This window comes from Herpailurus yagouaroundi, unplaced genomic scaffold (genome assembly GCF_014898765.1).
Source record: "Herpailurus yagouaroundi ecotype Mexico unplaced genomic scaffold, PumYag 216, whole genome shotgun sequence".
NCBI lineage: Eukaryota > Metazoa > Chordata > Mammalia > Carnivora > Felidae > Herpailurus > Herpailurus yagouaroundi.
Genome location: NW_024412447.1, coordinates 5,889,586 through 5,906,401, shown reverse-complemented (window position 1 = coordinate 5,906,401; position 16,816 = coordinate 5,889,586). Strand labels below are relative to the sequence as shown.

General features: G+C 52.9%; 1 protein-coding gene across 3 annotated transcripts in view; it reads left to right on the top strand.

The window, feature by feature from the left end:
- The window catches only part of TMEM130 (transmembrane protein 130), a 17,970-nt gene extending 4,695 nt beyond the window's left edge, over positions 1-13,275 (top strand). For 2 of the 3 annotated variants that reach the window (XM_040455894.1, XM_040455895.1), the window contains exons 2-8: positions 1,553-1,858; positions 3,692-3,851; positions 6,763-6,929; positions 7,557-7,641; positions 8,782-8,984; positions 11,450-11,562; positions 11,923-13,275. In XM_040455894.1, the coding sequence (XP_040311828.1) occupies positions 1,553-1,858; positions 3,692-3,851; positions 6,763-6,929; positions 7,557-7,641; positions 8,782-8,984; positions 11,450-11,562; positions 11,923-12,111 (1,223 nt within the window). In that variant the 3' untranslated portion in view covers positions 12,112-13,275. The remainder of the gene's footprint in view (positions 1-1,552; positions 1,859-3,691; positions 3,852-6,762; positions 6,930-7,556; positions 7,642-8,781; positions 8,985-11,449; positions 11,563-11,922) is intronic. The other variant, XM_040455896.1, reaches the window with a different exon arrangement.
- The last annotated feature ends 3,541 nt before the right edge of the window (positions 13,276-16,816 follow it).

The window sequence follows — 16,816 nt, the reverse complement described above, 5'->3', positions numbered from 1 at the left end:
CGGACCGCGAGATCGTGACCTGGCTGAAGTCGGACGCTTAACCGACTGCGCCACCCAGGCACCCCTGTATTACTTTTATTATTAGTAATACGTATGTATTACTTTTATGACGGAAAGAAACCTTATTTTAAAAATCTTACTTTGTTTCTATGACAAAATGTTGTGCAGCTATGTAAAGCAATCAAAGAATAATGACTTAGGAAAATGCCCATGATACAGAATAGGAAACAATGGAACATGTAATTCCAAAGTATGAGCATAATTTTTTTTTTTAAGTAGGACATGCCCAAATTTGGTAACAGTGATTGTTACTGGTTATTTTAATTTTTTAAGTTTATTTATTTATTTTGAGAGAGAGAGAGCAGGGGAGGGGCAGAGAGAGAGAGAGAGAGAGAGAGAGAGAGAGAGGAAGAGAGAGAATCCCAAGCAGGGTCCACGCTGTCAGCACAGAGCCTGATGCGGGGCTTGAACTCATGAACTGTGAGATCACGGCCTGAGCCGAAACCAAGAGTCGGATGCTTAACTGACTGAGCCACCCAGGTACCCCAATTATTTTAATTTTTAATAAAATTTTTTAATTTTTAATTTTCTCTATTTTCAGCTTACAAGCAGTCTTCCCTTCAATGTGGTAGTTGGGAAGGGAGTGTTACTTAAAAGGCCTCTTACCCAACCTCTGTCCCATATGCTCAAGGCCCTGTTCTCTGCTGGGATCCTGCAAGACTAATTCCCAGGTTCCCCATAAGAGCTGCATCCTCAGGATTTCATTTCAAGTCCCCCAAGGAGTCAACTGCTCGTGTCACACAGTTGCTGCGTTGGCCCCAGCAGAAATCCCAGAGGTTGCTTGGAACAACGCAGTCCGGTCAGACCATCTGTGATAATGAAGATATTCTGTATCCGTGCCAATATGGCGACCCTTAGCCACACGTGGCTGTTGAGCGCTTGAAATGAGGCTACCGTGACTGAGAACGTGGGCTTTAACTTTTGTTTCACTTTAGTCAAAACCCAGACAGCCACGCGTGGCCAGTGCGGATCTAGGACCTCTTCCTTTACAGATTGAGAAACCGACCACGATGGAAGAGGGCTTGGCTCGAATCAAAGTGGACCTTTGTCCCAAGGCTTGTTCTGTCACTAGGCGTTAGGACTCTTACAGGGTCCAGACTCAGCTTTGTGTTTCAGATTGGAGTTTTGTTTCACATGTAGTCTGGTCCAAAAGACCAGGTAATAGAGGGCGTTTTTTGGCAGCTAATCCCTCCTGTGACATACATTGGCAGTTATTTTCACAGCTGAGAAATAAGTCTGGCCGGGTCAGGCCTGTGTTCTGGAAGGCCCTGCTTGGCTGGCATAAAAAGGAGATATATGGAGTCAGTTGGGCCTGGGTTTGAATCCCAGCTTGACAATGAACTAGCCATATGACCCTTGGGCAAGTCACTTGAGCTGCCTGGGCCTCAGTTTCTCCACTTGTAGAATAGGATAATAAAAGCCAGCCCAGACAGGGACAGTGGGGTTCCTTGTCACACCTCTCCTGAAGTAGTCTTTGTCTCTGGGCTTCCAGGGCTGTATGAACTCCGCCTCACCACCGATGGCCCTGCCACCACAGGGGCGGAGGTGACCATCACAGCCAGCCTGGTGGCCAGCGAAAACGGCAGCCTGGTCCTGCCCTCCAACACCCGCGTCTACCGCTTCCACTGGATCCATACCCCGCTGCTGCTCACGGGGAAGACTGATGAGGCTTTCAGCTCCACCATCCGCGCCGTGGGGAACGTGCCCGGGGACTTCCCTGTCTCCGTCTGGGTCACCGCTGCCGACTGCTGGATGTGCCAGCCCGTGGCGAGGAGCCTCCTTGTCCTCCCCATCACAGGTGAGGACCTTTGAAGGCTACTTTGCCTTCAAATTTGGGGCAGAGGAAAACATCCAGCCTGGTCAGTAATCATATAAACTCAAAGTAGACTCATGGTCCCTTCTGTGTTTGTTAACAGAGGATCAGAAAATGGCAATACCCACTGCTGGCAGGGTTGTGCTGCAAGGGACACTGAAAGCACATGTTGCTCCTAGGGGTATATACATTAACACAGCCCTCTGGAGAGCAGCTGATTCGTATGTATCAATGGTTATGCACTATTTCAGCTTTTGGTCTGTCCGTTCTCATTCCTCCCACCTTCCTACCCCACCACTGCTCTCTCCTTCCAAAAAGGCCCTGCTCTCTTGGAGTATATTTGTCCTCAGGAAATGCGTTTCCATTTGGGTAATGCTTTGTGCCCAAAAATGTTCCTGGCAGGGGTGTGTGTAATATCTAATAATGGAAGCAAACATTAGCCAAACTAAGCGTACAGCCGTAAGGAAACTAGCTAAGTATATGGATATAATTTGTATAACGAATAACAATGATCTTTCCAAACAGCTGATAATATTCTGGGGAATACTCGTGGGTATTAGATTTTAAAAAGCAAAGTGCAAACTTCTATAGTCAATTTGATCAACTGTTTAATATATGCATGTGTACGTAATACCCCAGCTATTAACGTAGGCACAAATGCTTTGCAGTTCTTCAAAACGTCAACAATAGTTGTGTTTGAATGATAGGCAGTTTCTTTTTTTATTTTTTACTTAAATGTTTATATTTTTGAGAGAGAGAGAGAGAGAGCTTGCACCAGCGGGGGAGGGACAGAGAGAGAGAGAGACAGGATCCGAAGCAGGCTCTGCACTGACAGCAGAGATCCCAACGTGAGGCTTGGTTGTCTCACGAACTGTGAGATCATGGCCCAACGTGGGGCTCAACTGAACTCACAAAATGTGAGATCATGACCTAAGCCAAAGTCAGAGACTTAACCAACTGAGCCACCCAGGTGCCCTAATGATAGGCAGTCTCTTTTGTTTTCATTCTACTTTTCTGCATTTTCCAAATGAGCTTTATCAGGCACGCCTTACTTTCTGCTTTTGGGTTGAAAAAAAATGAGTACCTAAATTTTTTTTTTACAGACGGAGACACAGAATGGTGGTCCTTACCCAGCCCAGCACACTGGGTACAGAGCCGATCAGTAGACATGCTCATTTTTTTTCTAGACTCTAATAATTTGAAATATCTCTCAAAAACTTCTTTCTTTTTTTTTTTTAATTTTTTTTTCAACGTTTATTTATTTTTGGGACAGAGAGAGACAGAGCATGAACGGGGGAGGGGTAGAGAGAGAGGGAGACACAGAATCGGAAACAGGCTCCAGGCTCTGAGCCATCAGCCCAGAGCCCGACGCGGGGCTCGAACTCACGGACCGCGAGATCACGAGATCCCGCGAGATCGCGAGATCGTGACCTGGCTGAAGTCGGACGCTTAACCGACTGCGCCACCCAGGCGCCCCTCAAAAACTTCTTGCAAAGCCTATCCGTTTCCTTCTGGTCCTGGGCATCTTTGGTGCTAAGAAAGTTCAGGATCCTGGTGAAAGGGGTGCAGGAGCAACGCTGTGCATGTGATGTGTGCCATGAGTCTGCACCAGTGTCCGTGCAGCAGGGGCAATGATGTGGGGGGCATGCGCCTCTGTGTTCAGGGACCCGCAGCGTCCTCTCCCGCCACCACCCAGCCCTGACAGCCAGAAGGGCAGGGCAGGGAGAGGCTGTCCTGCCAGTTAGCATGTGAGGTCACTCCTTGGCTCCGCCTTCCCCTTCCCTCGGTGGACTCACCCACCTTCGGTCTCTCTCCCAGAGCTCCTCGTGGGGAACCTCGTTGTCTCCCAGAACACCTCCCTGCCCTGGCCCAGCTCTTACCTCACCAAGACAGTCCTTAAAGTTTCCTTCCTCCTCCATGACCCGAGCAACTTCTTCAAGACTGCCTCATTTCTCTACAGCTGGGACTTCGGAGATGGGTATGCTCTTCCCTCTTGATGCCCCCAAGCTTTGGCCTCTGGGTGGTGGCCCCATTGTCCCATGCGGAGTGCTCTGTACTCTCTGACCTTCACCTGCCCATTCTCTCTCTCTCTCCAAACATTCCTTCAACACCTGCTCTGTGTCAAGCTCGGGGTGCGTGGGGACCAGTGGTGAGTTAGTCACAGGACCTGCCTTCTAGGTGCCTGCAACCTAGTAGAGGAGGTCATTGGTGGCCCCAGACAGCCTTTTAAGAAAGGTCAGAGTAGAATTTTTCTCCATTTGACTCCGGAAGGACGTACCTGGGTGATGGCGTGTGCGATTATACGCGTGTGTTAGAACTTGGGTGTTATAGCTTCGTTTCTCCTGACTTCTCCTCTCCAAACAAGCCAGGCTGGAGGAGGCAGGTCAGGAAGTGGGTCAAGCACTGAGCTCCAGCAGCTCCAGCAGCCAGACCCCAGATACCCTGAGCTCACGTGAGGGTGAGTGCCCCGTGGAGACCCCTCACTCCACTTAGGTCCCGTCAAGTCCCGGGCTGATGGTCCTTCCCACTCTATCCCATATTTTTCCGCCTTTCACTTCTTGGCGTTCCTTATGATGTTTCTCAGTCTGGCAGAGAAACAGACCAATTTTCCAAGTTCATCGAAGGCTTAGTAATCTTTCTCACGCACCACTCCTCACCCCCACGAGACTTAGAGGCCCAGCATGCTTTCTTATGTACAGTAATAAATTAGAGAGCAAAGTGGGGACTCCTCCTAATTATAGCAAAAATAGTTCATAAAACAAACACAGGAACACACTTACCTGGAAATGGGCAAGATCCCGTGTGAAGAAAACAATAGGGTGCCAAGAGGTATCAAAGATTTGAGTAGATGCGTGTGTACATCATGTCCAGGACCAGGATGCTGAATCTTAATATTGTAAAGATGCCCATTTCCTTCCAGTTATCCTGTAAGCTTGATGCAAATCCAATAAATGTTCCAATAAGTATAATTTCTGGAATGTGACAAAGCTTCTACAGTGCATCTAAATTTGGCACGTAAATACACACATACACACACACGTACATATATTCGTATACACAAATGTATATATACGTGTGTATATATATAAAAACATATATGGTTATAAACATATGTGGTTTTAGAACATAAAGAACATCTAGAACATCTGTCTCAAACCAGGGGACAGCATCTATATTAATTAGGGGCATTTCTTTTAATATTAAATGCTTTATTTACTATTATTACTATATTTGAACATTCTTACTAGCCAATGAAATAAAGCAAGAAAAAGAAATGAGATATAAATATTGTAAAGCAGGAGACAAAAACATCACACACAGATGGCCTAGAAAACACAAGAGACCCAACTAAAAAAATCTTAGAACTAAAAAGAGATTTTAGTAATATGGGTGCTTACAAAAGAAAAATCATAGCCTTTCCATATGATGGCAATGGAAAAAATCTTTCACAATAGTTATAAACTGTAAAAGCTGAGAGAATGAACTTAGCCTAAAATTGTAGGATTTATGTGGATAAAACCACATATTATACCTAGAGTCAAAAAGACTTTTAAGAGAGAATTTCTGAATATTGTCAGAAGGAAGAAAAAAAGATCATCAAAGCAGCATAATGATGAATGGGGTTGGGGAGAAGAATTAGAAATACATAAATGTATTTTAAAAACTACAAATCACAAAAGTGTGTTCAGTAGAACAGAATGGAAAAGGCAGACACAAGTCGAAGTTTAAATGCACATCTAGTATATGATAACAGTGGTATTTCTAGCCAGTGAGTAAAGACATATTACTTATTTAAAAAATTTTTTTTTTCAACGTTTATTTATTTTTGGGACAGAGAGAGACAGAGCATGAACGGGGGAGGGGCAGAGAGAGGGAGACACAGAATCGGAAACAGGCTCCAGGCTCTGAGCCATCAGCCCAGAGCCCGACGCGGGGCTCGAACTCACGGACCGCGAGATCGTGACCTGGCTGAAGTCGGACGCTTAACCGACTGCGCCACCCAGGCGCCCCGACATATTACTTATTTAATAAATGGTACTAGGACAGTGGGTTAACTATTTAGAAGAAAAACAATCTGATCCTTAACAAGAGCAATTCCAGATAGATTACAAAGTACACATAATGGCCAGGACTAGATTGAAATGTAGATGATCCCCTGCAATTGGATGACTTGGCAGTGGGGAAAGCATTTTGTAAGAATAAAAACAGGCAGACACTATAAAGGAAAAAAATGCAAGATTTGGCATCACTAGATTTAATATCTGAGTATGAAGGAAGTAAATCAAACCAAAAGACAAGGTTAAACTGGGAGAAAATATTTGGAAAATAGGTAAAGGTTTGTTAAACTTCATATATAAAGAGCATTGAGAAATCAACACAAAGATTTTCTTTATTGTTATTAGACTTCCTTTTGAAGTAATTCAGGTAATTGCAGGAATTTATATACTTTATATGGAGGTATGATTCTCTATTACAATGAGAAAAGTAAGGCTTACAGTTCTATACATAAGACATCTAGAATTGAGATTTAAAGCCAAATATGTCTTAACTCCAAAGTTCATATTTTTTCCCTCCCAGGATTGTCCTTGTCTCTAATGCAGGGCCTCTTTTAGATTCCTGGCTGAAGGGGGCAGAGCACTTCCTGGCAGGTGACAGGCACTTGTTGCTGGGAGTTCTCCTACCTGTCACTTACAAGCACGAGGATGACAGGCAGCCACTTGACCCAAGCACAGCTGACCTTGCGTCCTGGTGGCTCTGGGGGCTGCTGCTGTGATGACCAGTGGTTTTCTCACAAGGCATTGGGGGCTGAGCTTGTCACCCCGCAGACACCCCCGACTCTGAGAGGTCACGTGAGTCACTTCCGTTGTCTCCCTCCTGCCACCTTACAGCACACAGATGGTGACTGAAGAGGCAGTGGTCTACTACAACTATTCGATCATTGGGACCTTCACTGTGAAGCTCAAGGTGGTGGCAGAGTGGGAACAGGCAACGCAGGATGCCGGGAAGGGCATCGTGCAGAAGACAGGAGACTTCTCTGCCTCCCTGAAGCTGCAGGGTGGGTCGCTGGGGGCTGGTGCAGGTTGAGCACGTGGCCCCTTGGGCAGCCCTGGGCACCACTCCTTCCAAGGTTGGATCAGTGCAGATCAGAGGGGCTCTGGTCGGGCCCCGGATTGGGCTTGGCTGTGCACCCCCTGTTCTTGTTCCCCTGGCATCCCCTCTGCATGGCCTGTCATCATCCCCGCTTCTAAGAGGGCACTGAAGGCCACAGAGGAGGTCACGTGGCCACCAGACCCCAACCCTCCTCTCCCCGACTCTGGCAAGAGGGGGCGCTTGGGCCCCTGTGGCAGATTTCTCCGTGTGTTGCCGGGCAGGGTAATGGGCCCGGTGCTTTCCCCACGGTGCCTAGGCGATGGGGGAGGGGCACTTACACTGAGCCAGCCCTTGGTCCTGGTTCCCAGAGCTCCGCCTGCTTCCTCCAGTGTCCTCACTCTGAGCGGGCTCTGGAACCTGCTGCTGTTGGGGAGGCAGGACCCAAGCACGCCCGGGACAGACCTCCCACCTGCCCTTGGAAGGGAGGGCCTGGGGGAGGACAAGGCGGTGGTCACACGGCCCCGAGCTGTGGGAGTGCTGAGACAGCTGTCCTCAGTCTCCGGGTCTAACGGGGCCCCTCTCTGCCTTTCAGAAACCCTTCGAGGCATCCAGGTCTTGGGGCCCACCCTAATTCAGACCTTCCAAAAGATGACAGTGACCTTGAACTTCCTGGGGAGGTGAGTGAACCCCATGGTGGACAGCGGGTGACGCATTGCCCTGCCCATACTCTCCCGTGGGTGACCCTGAGCCTGCTCCATCTCCTGAGGGGCCCCAGGTTTAGGGGCCGGGGAAGGCTTATGCCACCTTGCCCTGCAGCCATGGGGGAGCTGCGGGCAGGGCTCCACACCCGAGGTCCCGGGGAGGGAGCACGGGCCCTTTAGAGCTGTCTGCAGTGTGGGTGTTGAGGCAAAGGCAGGTGTGGAAGCAGCCGTGTGAAAAGTCCTCTGTATGTGGCTTCGGTCTGCTTCCATGGCCCCAGAAAACAGACCGTCCCGGGGAAGGAACTGGCCTGGCCATCAGCAAGAACAGCCTCGGGCCGAGTTTGTAGTAAGCGACAGAGAAGCTGGACATGTTCTCTGCACAAGGGTGGACGGAGCTGTGGAGGTCAGCGGCCGGGGCCCAGCCCTCTGAGGACCCTTGTCCCTTAACCCAGGGACATGACGGCGGGAAGCAGGTCTAGATGGGGAGCAAGCAAAGTGACCAAGGAACGAGGAAGATGCGCCATGGGGCTGGAGTTGGTCTTTGGAGCTTTCCGGGAGCTTTGGGGGCAGGGGCTTGGTACTTGAAGAATGGGGTGGGAGCTACTCGGGCTTGGCAGATGTGATGGTTGAGGGGGCGCGGGGGTGTTTTACCAGCCTGTCGCCGTTTGCTTCACTAAGCCTGGCATCCTCTTGGGCTCTGGGACCATCTTCTGTGCCTGTACATAAGATGTACAGGTTCCCTTATGTTCCCTTGTCTGGAAGGTGTAAAAAGGAAGGACCACCTAGAGGACAGCTGGGTGTTCTGTCCTGAAAAGTACACTGAAGTTCACGGCTACCTGGCCTTTCTCAGACTTGGTCTGTGCTCCCATTCCTTGCTGAGCCATATTTTTAAGTTTTTATTTTATTTATTTTGGGGGGTGGGGGAGAGAAAGAGAGAGAGAGGGAGAGAGAGAGAGCATCCCGAGCGGGCTCCGCACTGTCAGCGCAGAGCCTGACGTGGGGCTCGAACCCACGAACCACGAGATCATGACCTGAACGCGAACCAAAAGTCGACTGAGCCACCCAGGCGCCCCTTTGCGGAGCCATTTCTGAAAAGACACCCCCATTTCCCCGCAGCCCGCCCCTGACTGTGTGCTGGCGTCTCAAGCCCGAGTGCCTCCCGCTGGAAGAAGGGGAATGCCACCCGGTGTCCGTGGCCAGCACGGCTTACAACCTGACCCACACCTTCAGGGATCCCGGGGACTACTGCTTCAGCATCCGGGCCGAGAATGTCATCAGCAAGACGCATCAGTACCACAGGATCCAGGTGTGGCCTTCCAGTAAGTGACCCCTCGTCCTCTGCTCCCGTGCCACACAGGCCGCAACACACAGTCAAGCCTGTCACCGCCACCAGTATGCTCCCTCCAGCTGACCCACCAACATGACAGTCATCGCTGAACCTCCTGGCCCGTGCCTGTACCTCCCCCAAACGACCAGGGCCAGAGCACCCTGCGGTTCGACCACCACCACCCTCGCTGCTGCCGGCAGTGCCCTCCCCTCCCCCACACCAGTTGGGATGCCCACCGTCTGGACCACGCGCCATTGATCCATGCTGCCCAGCATCAACCCGGCTTTGGCTCTCTCTTGCCTCCATCACTCCCGCCACCGTGTCCTTCCCACATGTTACCAATGCCACGCTGTCCCCATCATGAATGCTGCTCCCCTAAATAAGCCACCACGATCACGAGCCTCCCTCCTCCGCCATCTCCCCGATCCTGCCGCTGTTGCCACCATTAAAACCAGCGTCCCCAGCGGTAGCTGCAGACCCTCAGGATGTTGTGGGTCTCCCGGGGAGCGGAAGCTACTCACAAAGGTTCCTGTCATTTGTAAGGATCCCTGGCCATCTCCCCTGCAATGAATGCTCTTCTCCGAGTCATATCAGGCCCGGCCACTGGCTTATAGTCACAGGATTGGCCGATGGCGGCGTGAAGTTCTACCCTTCTTTTCCAGGGGGGCTCTTCCGTGACCCCAGGAAAGCACTTCCTTACAGACAGGAGAAAGTGGATGCCAGAACCCCGAGGAAGGGTCTTTCAGGTGCCCACCCAGGTCCCAGCCTCTAGGGTACACAAAAAACCTTGCCAGCCGCACTTGCCCCCACGGTCAGCCCGGCAAGTGCCCCAGATGCTGCCACTGTCCCCTCCAGTCTCCCCAGTCCCTGTCTGAGCCATTGGGCAGATGCCGTGCTCCACTCTGGGCCCTGGCTGGCCTTGTGGAGAGACTCTGTGACCTGTGGCCATCGTAAGAGGTCTTGGGCTCTGCCTCCCCCAGATCTCCTGGGCACGGAGTGCCTGGGATCCCCCTGAATTGTGCAGAGAAGATAGCATTCTGGGTAATCAGCGCTGCCTTTTCTTGGAAAGCACAGCCTCATGCCTTACTGTGGCATCTATACCAAGGGGCAGGGTCGGGGAGGAGTGAGGGGAACCCATACTTGCTGATCACCTGCCGTGCACCTGACACATTCATGCCCCTCACCTCGTGGCATCCCCGAAGCAGCCTCATGAGTCAGTGTTAGCATCAGAGAGCTTGGTCAGAGCTGGGGTTCGAACCCAGGACCGCCTAACTGCAGACACTGGGTTGTCCCTGCTCCCCCGTGCAGTTTCCTGACAGGAGGGTCAGTGAGTGAGCCCAGGGCTGGTGGAGGGGAGAAAGCAACAACAGGTCACGAGGCTGCTTGAGTGTCCTCACAACATGGCTTCCCATCCCCAGTGCACATCACCCAAGAGAGCAAGGAGGTAGCTGCAGTGTCTTTTATGGCCTGGACTGGGAAGTCGTCATTCCTGTCCTGTGCTGTTCGGTAGGAGCAAGCCATTGAGTCCAGCCCACACTCAGGGTACACCTCTTGAAAGTGACTGTCAAGTAATAGGTAGACACGTGTTATTTTTATTTTTTAAAGTTTCTTTATTGGGGCACCTGAGTGGCTCAGTTGATTAAGCATCAGGCTCTTGGTTTCAGCTCAGGTCACGATCTCACAGCTTTGTGGGTTCGAGCCCCACGTCAGGCTCTGCGTTGGCAGCACGGAACCTGCTTGGGATTTTCTGTCTCTTTCTGCTCCTCCCCAGCTCACGCTGTCTCTGTCTCTCTCGAAATAAACTTAAAAAAAAAATAAAGTTTATTTATTTTTTATTTATTTAAAAAAATTTTTAACGCATATTTATTATTGAGAGACAGAGCATGAGCATGGGAGGGGCAAAGAGAGGGAGACATAGAATCTAAAGCAGGCTCCAGGCTGTGAGCTGTCAGCACAGAGCCTGACATGGGGCTCGAACTCACAAACCGTGAGATCATGACCTGAGCCAAAGTCGGACGCTTAACCGACTGAGCCACGCAGGCGCCCCAGAGTTTATTTACTTATTTTGAGAGAGCGCATGTGTGTGCACATGCGTGTGTGAGTGGGGGATGGGCAGAGGGAGAAGGAGAAAGAATCCTGAGCAGGCTCTGCCCTGTCAGCACAGAGCCCTATATAGGGCTCGAACTCAGGAACCATGGGATCATGACCTGAGCCAAAATGAAGAGTTGGATGCTTAACGGATTGAGCTACCCTGGTGCCCCATGTGGACATATTTTAACGCCCTCACACACCCCAGCTTGGTTTTTGTAGAATCCTAGATGAGATTCTCAATGCATGCACCCAAGGAAAAGATAGCTCCTGTGGGGTTTGACTGTCCTATGCCCCATTGGGCATAAGAAGAGCGAGCCTTCTCCACCAACTCCCCAGACCCATGACCTCATCCTCTCTCACTCCCAGGCATCCAGCCGGCTGTCTTTGCTTTCCCGTGTGCCACACTTATCACCATGATGCTGGCCTTCATCATGTACATGACCTTGCGGAATGCCGCTCACCAGAAGGACATGGTGGAGGTGGGTATTCGGGGGGGTGGGAGCCGGGGCACCAGGCTCCGACTGGAGCACGGGACCCGGAGGGGGTCTGGATGTCAGAGTGAGGTCCTGGGGCTGGGGAGGATGTGCCCAAGAGGTGCTCACCGACTGGGCCAAGTTGAGTTGGCTCTTTCCCATGTGACTTAACTCCCGTGCTCACCCCTTGCCTAGCAGCTGTGCCCCTGGTAAGGGAGAGGGCAGCCACCACGGGGAGGCCCAGAGAGCAGAAAAGCCAAAGGCACAGGGAAAGCTCTGTGTGTCTCCAGGCAGCTGAGCTCATAAGGCCACCTGAAGGGGGTCCGGCAGGCGGGTGATTGACCCATGGGGTTTTGTTCACCATAGGTGGCTGATTTTGACTTTTCCCCCATGTCTGACAAGAACCCGGAGCCGCCCGCTGGGGTCAGGTGCTGCTGCCAGATGTGCTGTGGGCCCTTCCTGCTGGAGACTCCATCTGAGTACCTGGAAGTTGTCCGCGAGAACCACGGGCTCCTGCCGCCCCTCTACAAATCCGTCAAAACTTACACTGTGTGAGCAGCCCCCAGTCCCGTCTCAGCGCTAACTGACTGCCCACTGGGCGCTTCAGACAGGGTGGCGCGTGCCACCGAGGAGAGGGGTTCATGTGCGCGGGGCTGTCCACCCTGCTGGCCATCCATCCGTAATTCCAGCTGCCGCCACGAGCCCCCCCCCCCACCTCAGCCCCACACCCCTGCCATCAGCCCATCTGTACAGTCCAGCCTCTGCCGTAAGCCCCTCTCAGTCAGCCCCACCCCACCCCCTTGCCTTTGAAGATCCCCAAGCAGGACCCCCAACACTCGACGGGGTCCCTCCTCTCTCCCAGGCGTGCCTGGCTGCCCCTCACCCATCCTTCCCATGTCGGCACTTTGGCCGTCCGTCTGCGGTTTGGGCTTCCTTCCCCCAGATGGCCCTGCCCAGGTCAGAGAACCAGGTGGATGGTCACCAATGGTTAAGGCCACGTCACAAAAGGTCGTATGTACGGAGACAAGCGCGTGGGTGCGCGCGCGCGCACACACACACACACACACACAACATGCGTCACACAGGCGTCTCAGATGATTTCCTCTGTATCAGTTATGTTCTCTGGGTCCTGAATTCGAACCAAAATGACATCTGACTTTTTCCGTTTGGGCCCCACAGCTCCTCGGCCCGGTCCCTCCCTTTGTGCACTGTCCCTGTGGCTCCCGGGGCCCGTTTCCTGCCTGCTTGCTGTTGGGTTGGGTGCGGGCAGGGCTAACGCTTGGTGAGTGCGAAGTGCTTTCAAAATAGCGCCTTCATCCAGTGAGGAAGAGGCCTCACAGCAAAGGAGGAGCACGCCGGTGGGGACGTGGGTTCACTGTGGGAGACGGTGTTCTTGCGTGGCCTTGGGAAGGAGGAGGCAGGACTGGAGGGAGCCCGAGGGGGCTGGGCAGTGGCCCACAGAGGGAGAGTATGAGGAGAGGGCAGGTGCAGGTGTAGAGAGAGGTCGCAATGAGGCCCCAGCACAGCCGCGCAGGAGCCTGGAGTAAGTGGGCCCTGTTTGGGGCAGGGCCAGGGCTGCGGGGGCAAAACCCCGTTGCCGTAATCTTTGCTGTCAGACTTTGTGCAGACAACAGCATTCCTGCTGTTTCCAGCTCATTCTCATGAAATACTGCCATTATTGCTGAATAAAGCTTGTGTGTTCTCAAATAGCCAAGCATATGCCAGGCAGCCAGAGTCCCTTTCTTTTCTGTGCAGGGGGGGCGGCGGGGAGGGGGTTGGGCCTTGAGGCAGCAGGCATCCCCTCTGTGTTCTCTGGCAGGTGTGGACGGAGCTGCTGTCTGGGGCGTCGGGGACCGGTCAGTCGCGCTAACTAGTCTTCCTTAAACAGCCACCAGGACTCTGAGGCGGGTCTCGTGGAGGCGGGTCCGGTTCCACCCCCTCCATCTACCCCTGTGACTCCAACATGCAGCCAGGTTTGAGGCTCCGAGCAGACGCTAGATGGAGTGGGGAGCAAGGCTGCGCTCAGGGGACTTGGAAACGCAGAGCCTTGGGCCCCACTCCCACCTGAGTCCGCACCTGCCAGGGGCAGCCACCTGTGTCCCCACAGGCCCACAGGAGTCCTGGTGCCCCATCGAGTGTGAGTGCCTCTGGTCCCTGCAGGGCTTCTTGAACTTGGATGTGCCTGAGAATCACCAGAGGTCTTGCTAAGCCACAGACTTTCATCGGGGAGGTCACGAGTAAGGCCTGGGATTCTAGGTTTCTAACAAGATTCGAGACACCGCTGATGTTGCTGGTGCAAGGACCACACTTTGAGTTGCACGCCTCTGAGTCCGCTTCTTCCTAAGCTCCTTTTCTTCTAGAAGAGGTTTGGGCTTTGTAAGAAAAAATTTTTTAACATTTATTTATTTTTGAGAGAGAGAGAGAGAGAGAGAGAGAGCATGAGCAGGGGAGGGGCAGAGAAAGAGAGGGAGACACAGAATCCGGAGCAGGCTCCAGGCTCTGAGCTGTCAGCACGGAGCCTGATGCGGTGCTCAAACTCCAGAACCACGAGGTCATGACCTGAGCCAAAGTCGGGCCCTTTACCGACTGAGCCACCCAGGCACCCCCCCTTCCTTTTTTGAGACAGAGTGAGCAGGGTAGAGGGGCACAGGGAGAGAGAGAGGGGGAAAGAGAGAGATGGAGAGAATCTCAAGCAAGTTCCACACTCAGTGCAGAGCCTGATGCAGGACTCGAACCCACAACCCTGGGATCATGACCTGAGCTGAAATCGAGAGCTGAGCATTCAACTGACTGAGTCACCCAGGTGCCCCTGGGATTTTTTCTTAATTACCTCTGTTCTCCCACCACCCTCACCACCCAACCCAGCCAGCGGGTGTGCCCCAGGCCCCAAGCTGGACATGGGTAGGAATGAACCCCAACCCCACCTTGGCTGTCCCACTCTGGGAAGCCCCACATTTAATGAGCCAAGTCACTGGGGGAACTCTGTCAGGCTTCAGCATCATTGGCATATGGGGCGGATGCTGCCACCTACACCTTTGCTCTGCCCCCCGACCCGGGGTCGGTATGTCAGGCCTCGGGATGACAAGGGACCTGAGTGTGTTGTGGGGGACCCCTGTGCCTCGGATAACGTCCGAGGATCAAACAAGACCTTGGAGAAAGCTGGGGGAAAGGGGGGGCTGTTCTTGCCTTGAGTTATTTTAGTGTGCTCCCAACAGATGAGGGCTACGTGTCACACGTCATTTAGAACCACTCCCTGCTGGGATATATACAGCCCCTGTCCCTGCACACGCCTTCAAGAGAAGCCAGGATTAAGACACCTAAACTCCACCCAGAGGAATTCAGAAGGGGTTGTTTGTGCTACAGAAGGAGATCTGTATCTGTAAAAACTGGGGTGCTCCGGTGTTAGTCTTACAGAAGTTAAGACAGTTTAAAAAAAAAAAAAACAAAACGGGCACCTGGGTCGCTCAGTCGGTTAAGCGTGCAACTTCGGCTCAGGTCATGATCTCGCAGTCTGCGAGTTCGAGCCCCGCATGGGGCCCTGTGCTAACAGCACAGAACCTGCTTCAGATTCTGTGTCTCCCTCTCTCTCTGCCCCTCCCCTGCTGGTGCTGTCTCTCTCTCTCAAAAATAAATAAAACATAAAAAAAGAATAAAAACAAAACAAAAACAAATAGTCACCCACATGAAAGAGCTAGAAAGAACCACTGGGACAGAAATGCAGAAAAAAAAACGGAGCGGTGGAGGGAGGGGTAAGTCTGCCAACCGAAGATGCACACAGCTGCGGTCCGACTCGGGAGGAAAACACTCGGCCTGCAAACTTTGGGGGTACGCGGGCTGTCGGGTGCACGCTGGGCCGAGAGGCAGAGCTGTATACTTTGCAGGCTGTCTCCTCACCCTGAGCAAGGCGGGTCTTCAAGGTGCCCCCGGATTGTTGTGCGGTCTCTGCCCACTTCCCTCTTTAAAGGCCTCATCTCCAAATACGGTTGCGGTTGCGCAATGAGACGTGGGGGGAGGGGATTTTGGAGGGAAAATAGATTTCTGTTGTTTTAAGCCACCCGGTTTGTGGGATGTGTTTCCGCAGCCACAGGAAACCGATGCCCTTCCCCGTGTCCGCTTGGGAGCTCCGTCTCCCGCTGCGTGCCCACCCGCCCAGCCAACGGGTCTGGTCTGGCGCCCGACCTCTTCCCCCGCCCTGGCGGAGGCCTCCCCGCTGCAGGGCCCCACTCCTCACCCTGCCCCAAGCCTGGGCGCGCAACTGCACCAACTGTCCTCGTCCACCCAAACCCCTCGGTGTCTCCCAGCTCAGAGTCCTACCGGCGGCCCGTAGGGTGGCAGGACCTGGCCCTTTGGCCTCCCTGCCCTCACCCCCCTGCTGTTCTGCCTTCCTCGGGGCTTTGCTTTGCCTGTCCCCCTGCCAGATGCTCTTCCCTACACAGGCACAGGGCTCCCTCCTGCTCAGTACCACCTGCTCAGTGAGGCTGACCCCCGCACTCCCTGCCTCCTGTACCTCGTATTCCCCACTCCCAAGAGCACAGATCACCCTAGAGCATACTGTTCGTTTCACTAATTTATTTGTTTAGCCTGCCTCCCTCCACAGAACAAAAACTCCAGGAAGGAAGGGCCTTGGACTACTGCATTTACTGTCTGTAGTTCCAGCACCTAGGACAGTGCCCAACACGAAGCAGGGGTTCATTAAGTATCACCGGGAAGGGAGGGAAAATGCCCTTCCCCCTTTTGTGGCTTCACAATGTCTGGAATGTAGGAAAGAGAAGATTCTAAGGATAGGACTCAGTATCTCTCCCCAGATGGTCCAGAAGGACAAATGGTCTGGAAGCCTCTGTTTGGGTCATGGGGTGATGTCCAGGTGACAGGATTCAGAGGTCTCCCTGCCCGTATCCTGGAGAGAGGGACCGTTATCAGTTGCGGGGGGTGGGGGGGGGGTGGTTCTTCTCGGCCTGGAGGACCTAGAGCTGCCTCATGTGACAGCATTTCAGAAATTGGTTCTGTTCTTTGTCAGCCATCAGAGCAGGAAGCCACTGGGCTGGCTTCTGAGCATGATGCCTCGTTCTGTGTTGAACAAGGGGATCAGAGGGTGGGAGCAGGGAGGCAGCCAGGCTGTGGATGGTGTGGCAGGGGCTGAAGGGGGGGTGAGTTTGGAGGGGACCTGCTTGGCATCTGGCCAGGGGGTTGAGGAGGAGCTGGGGCCACCAGGCAGGGTTTGGGCCAGGGGCTTTTACCCTGGGGTGCCCGACCCCCAAGG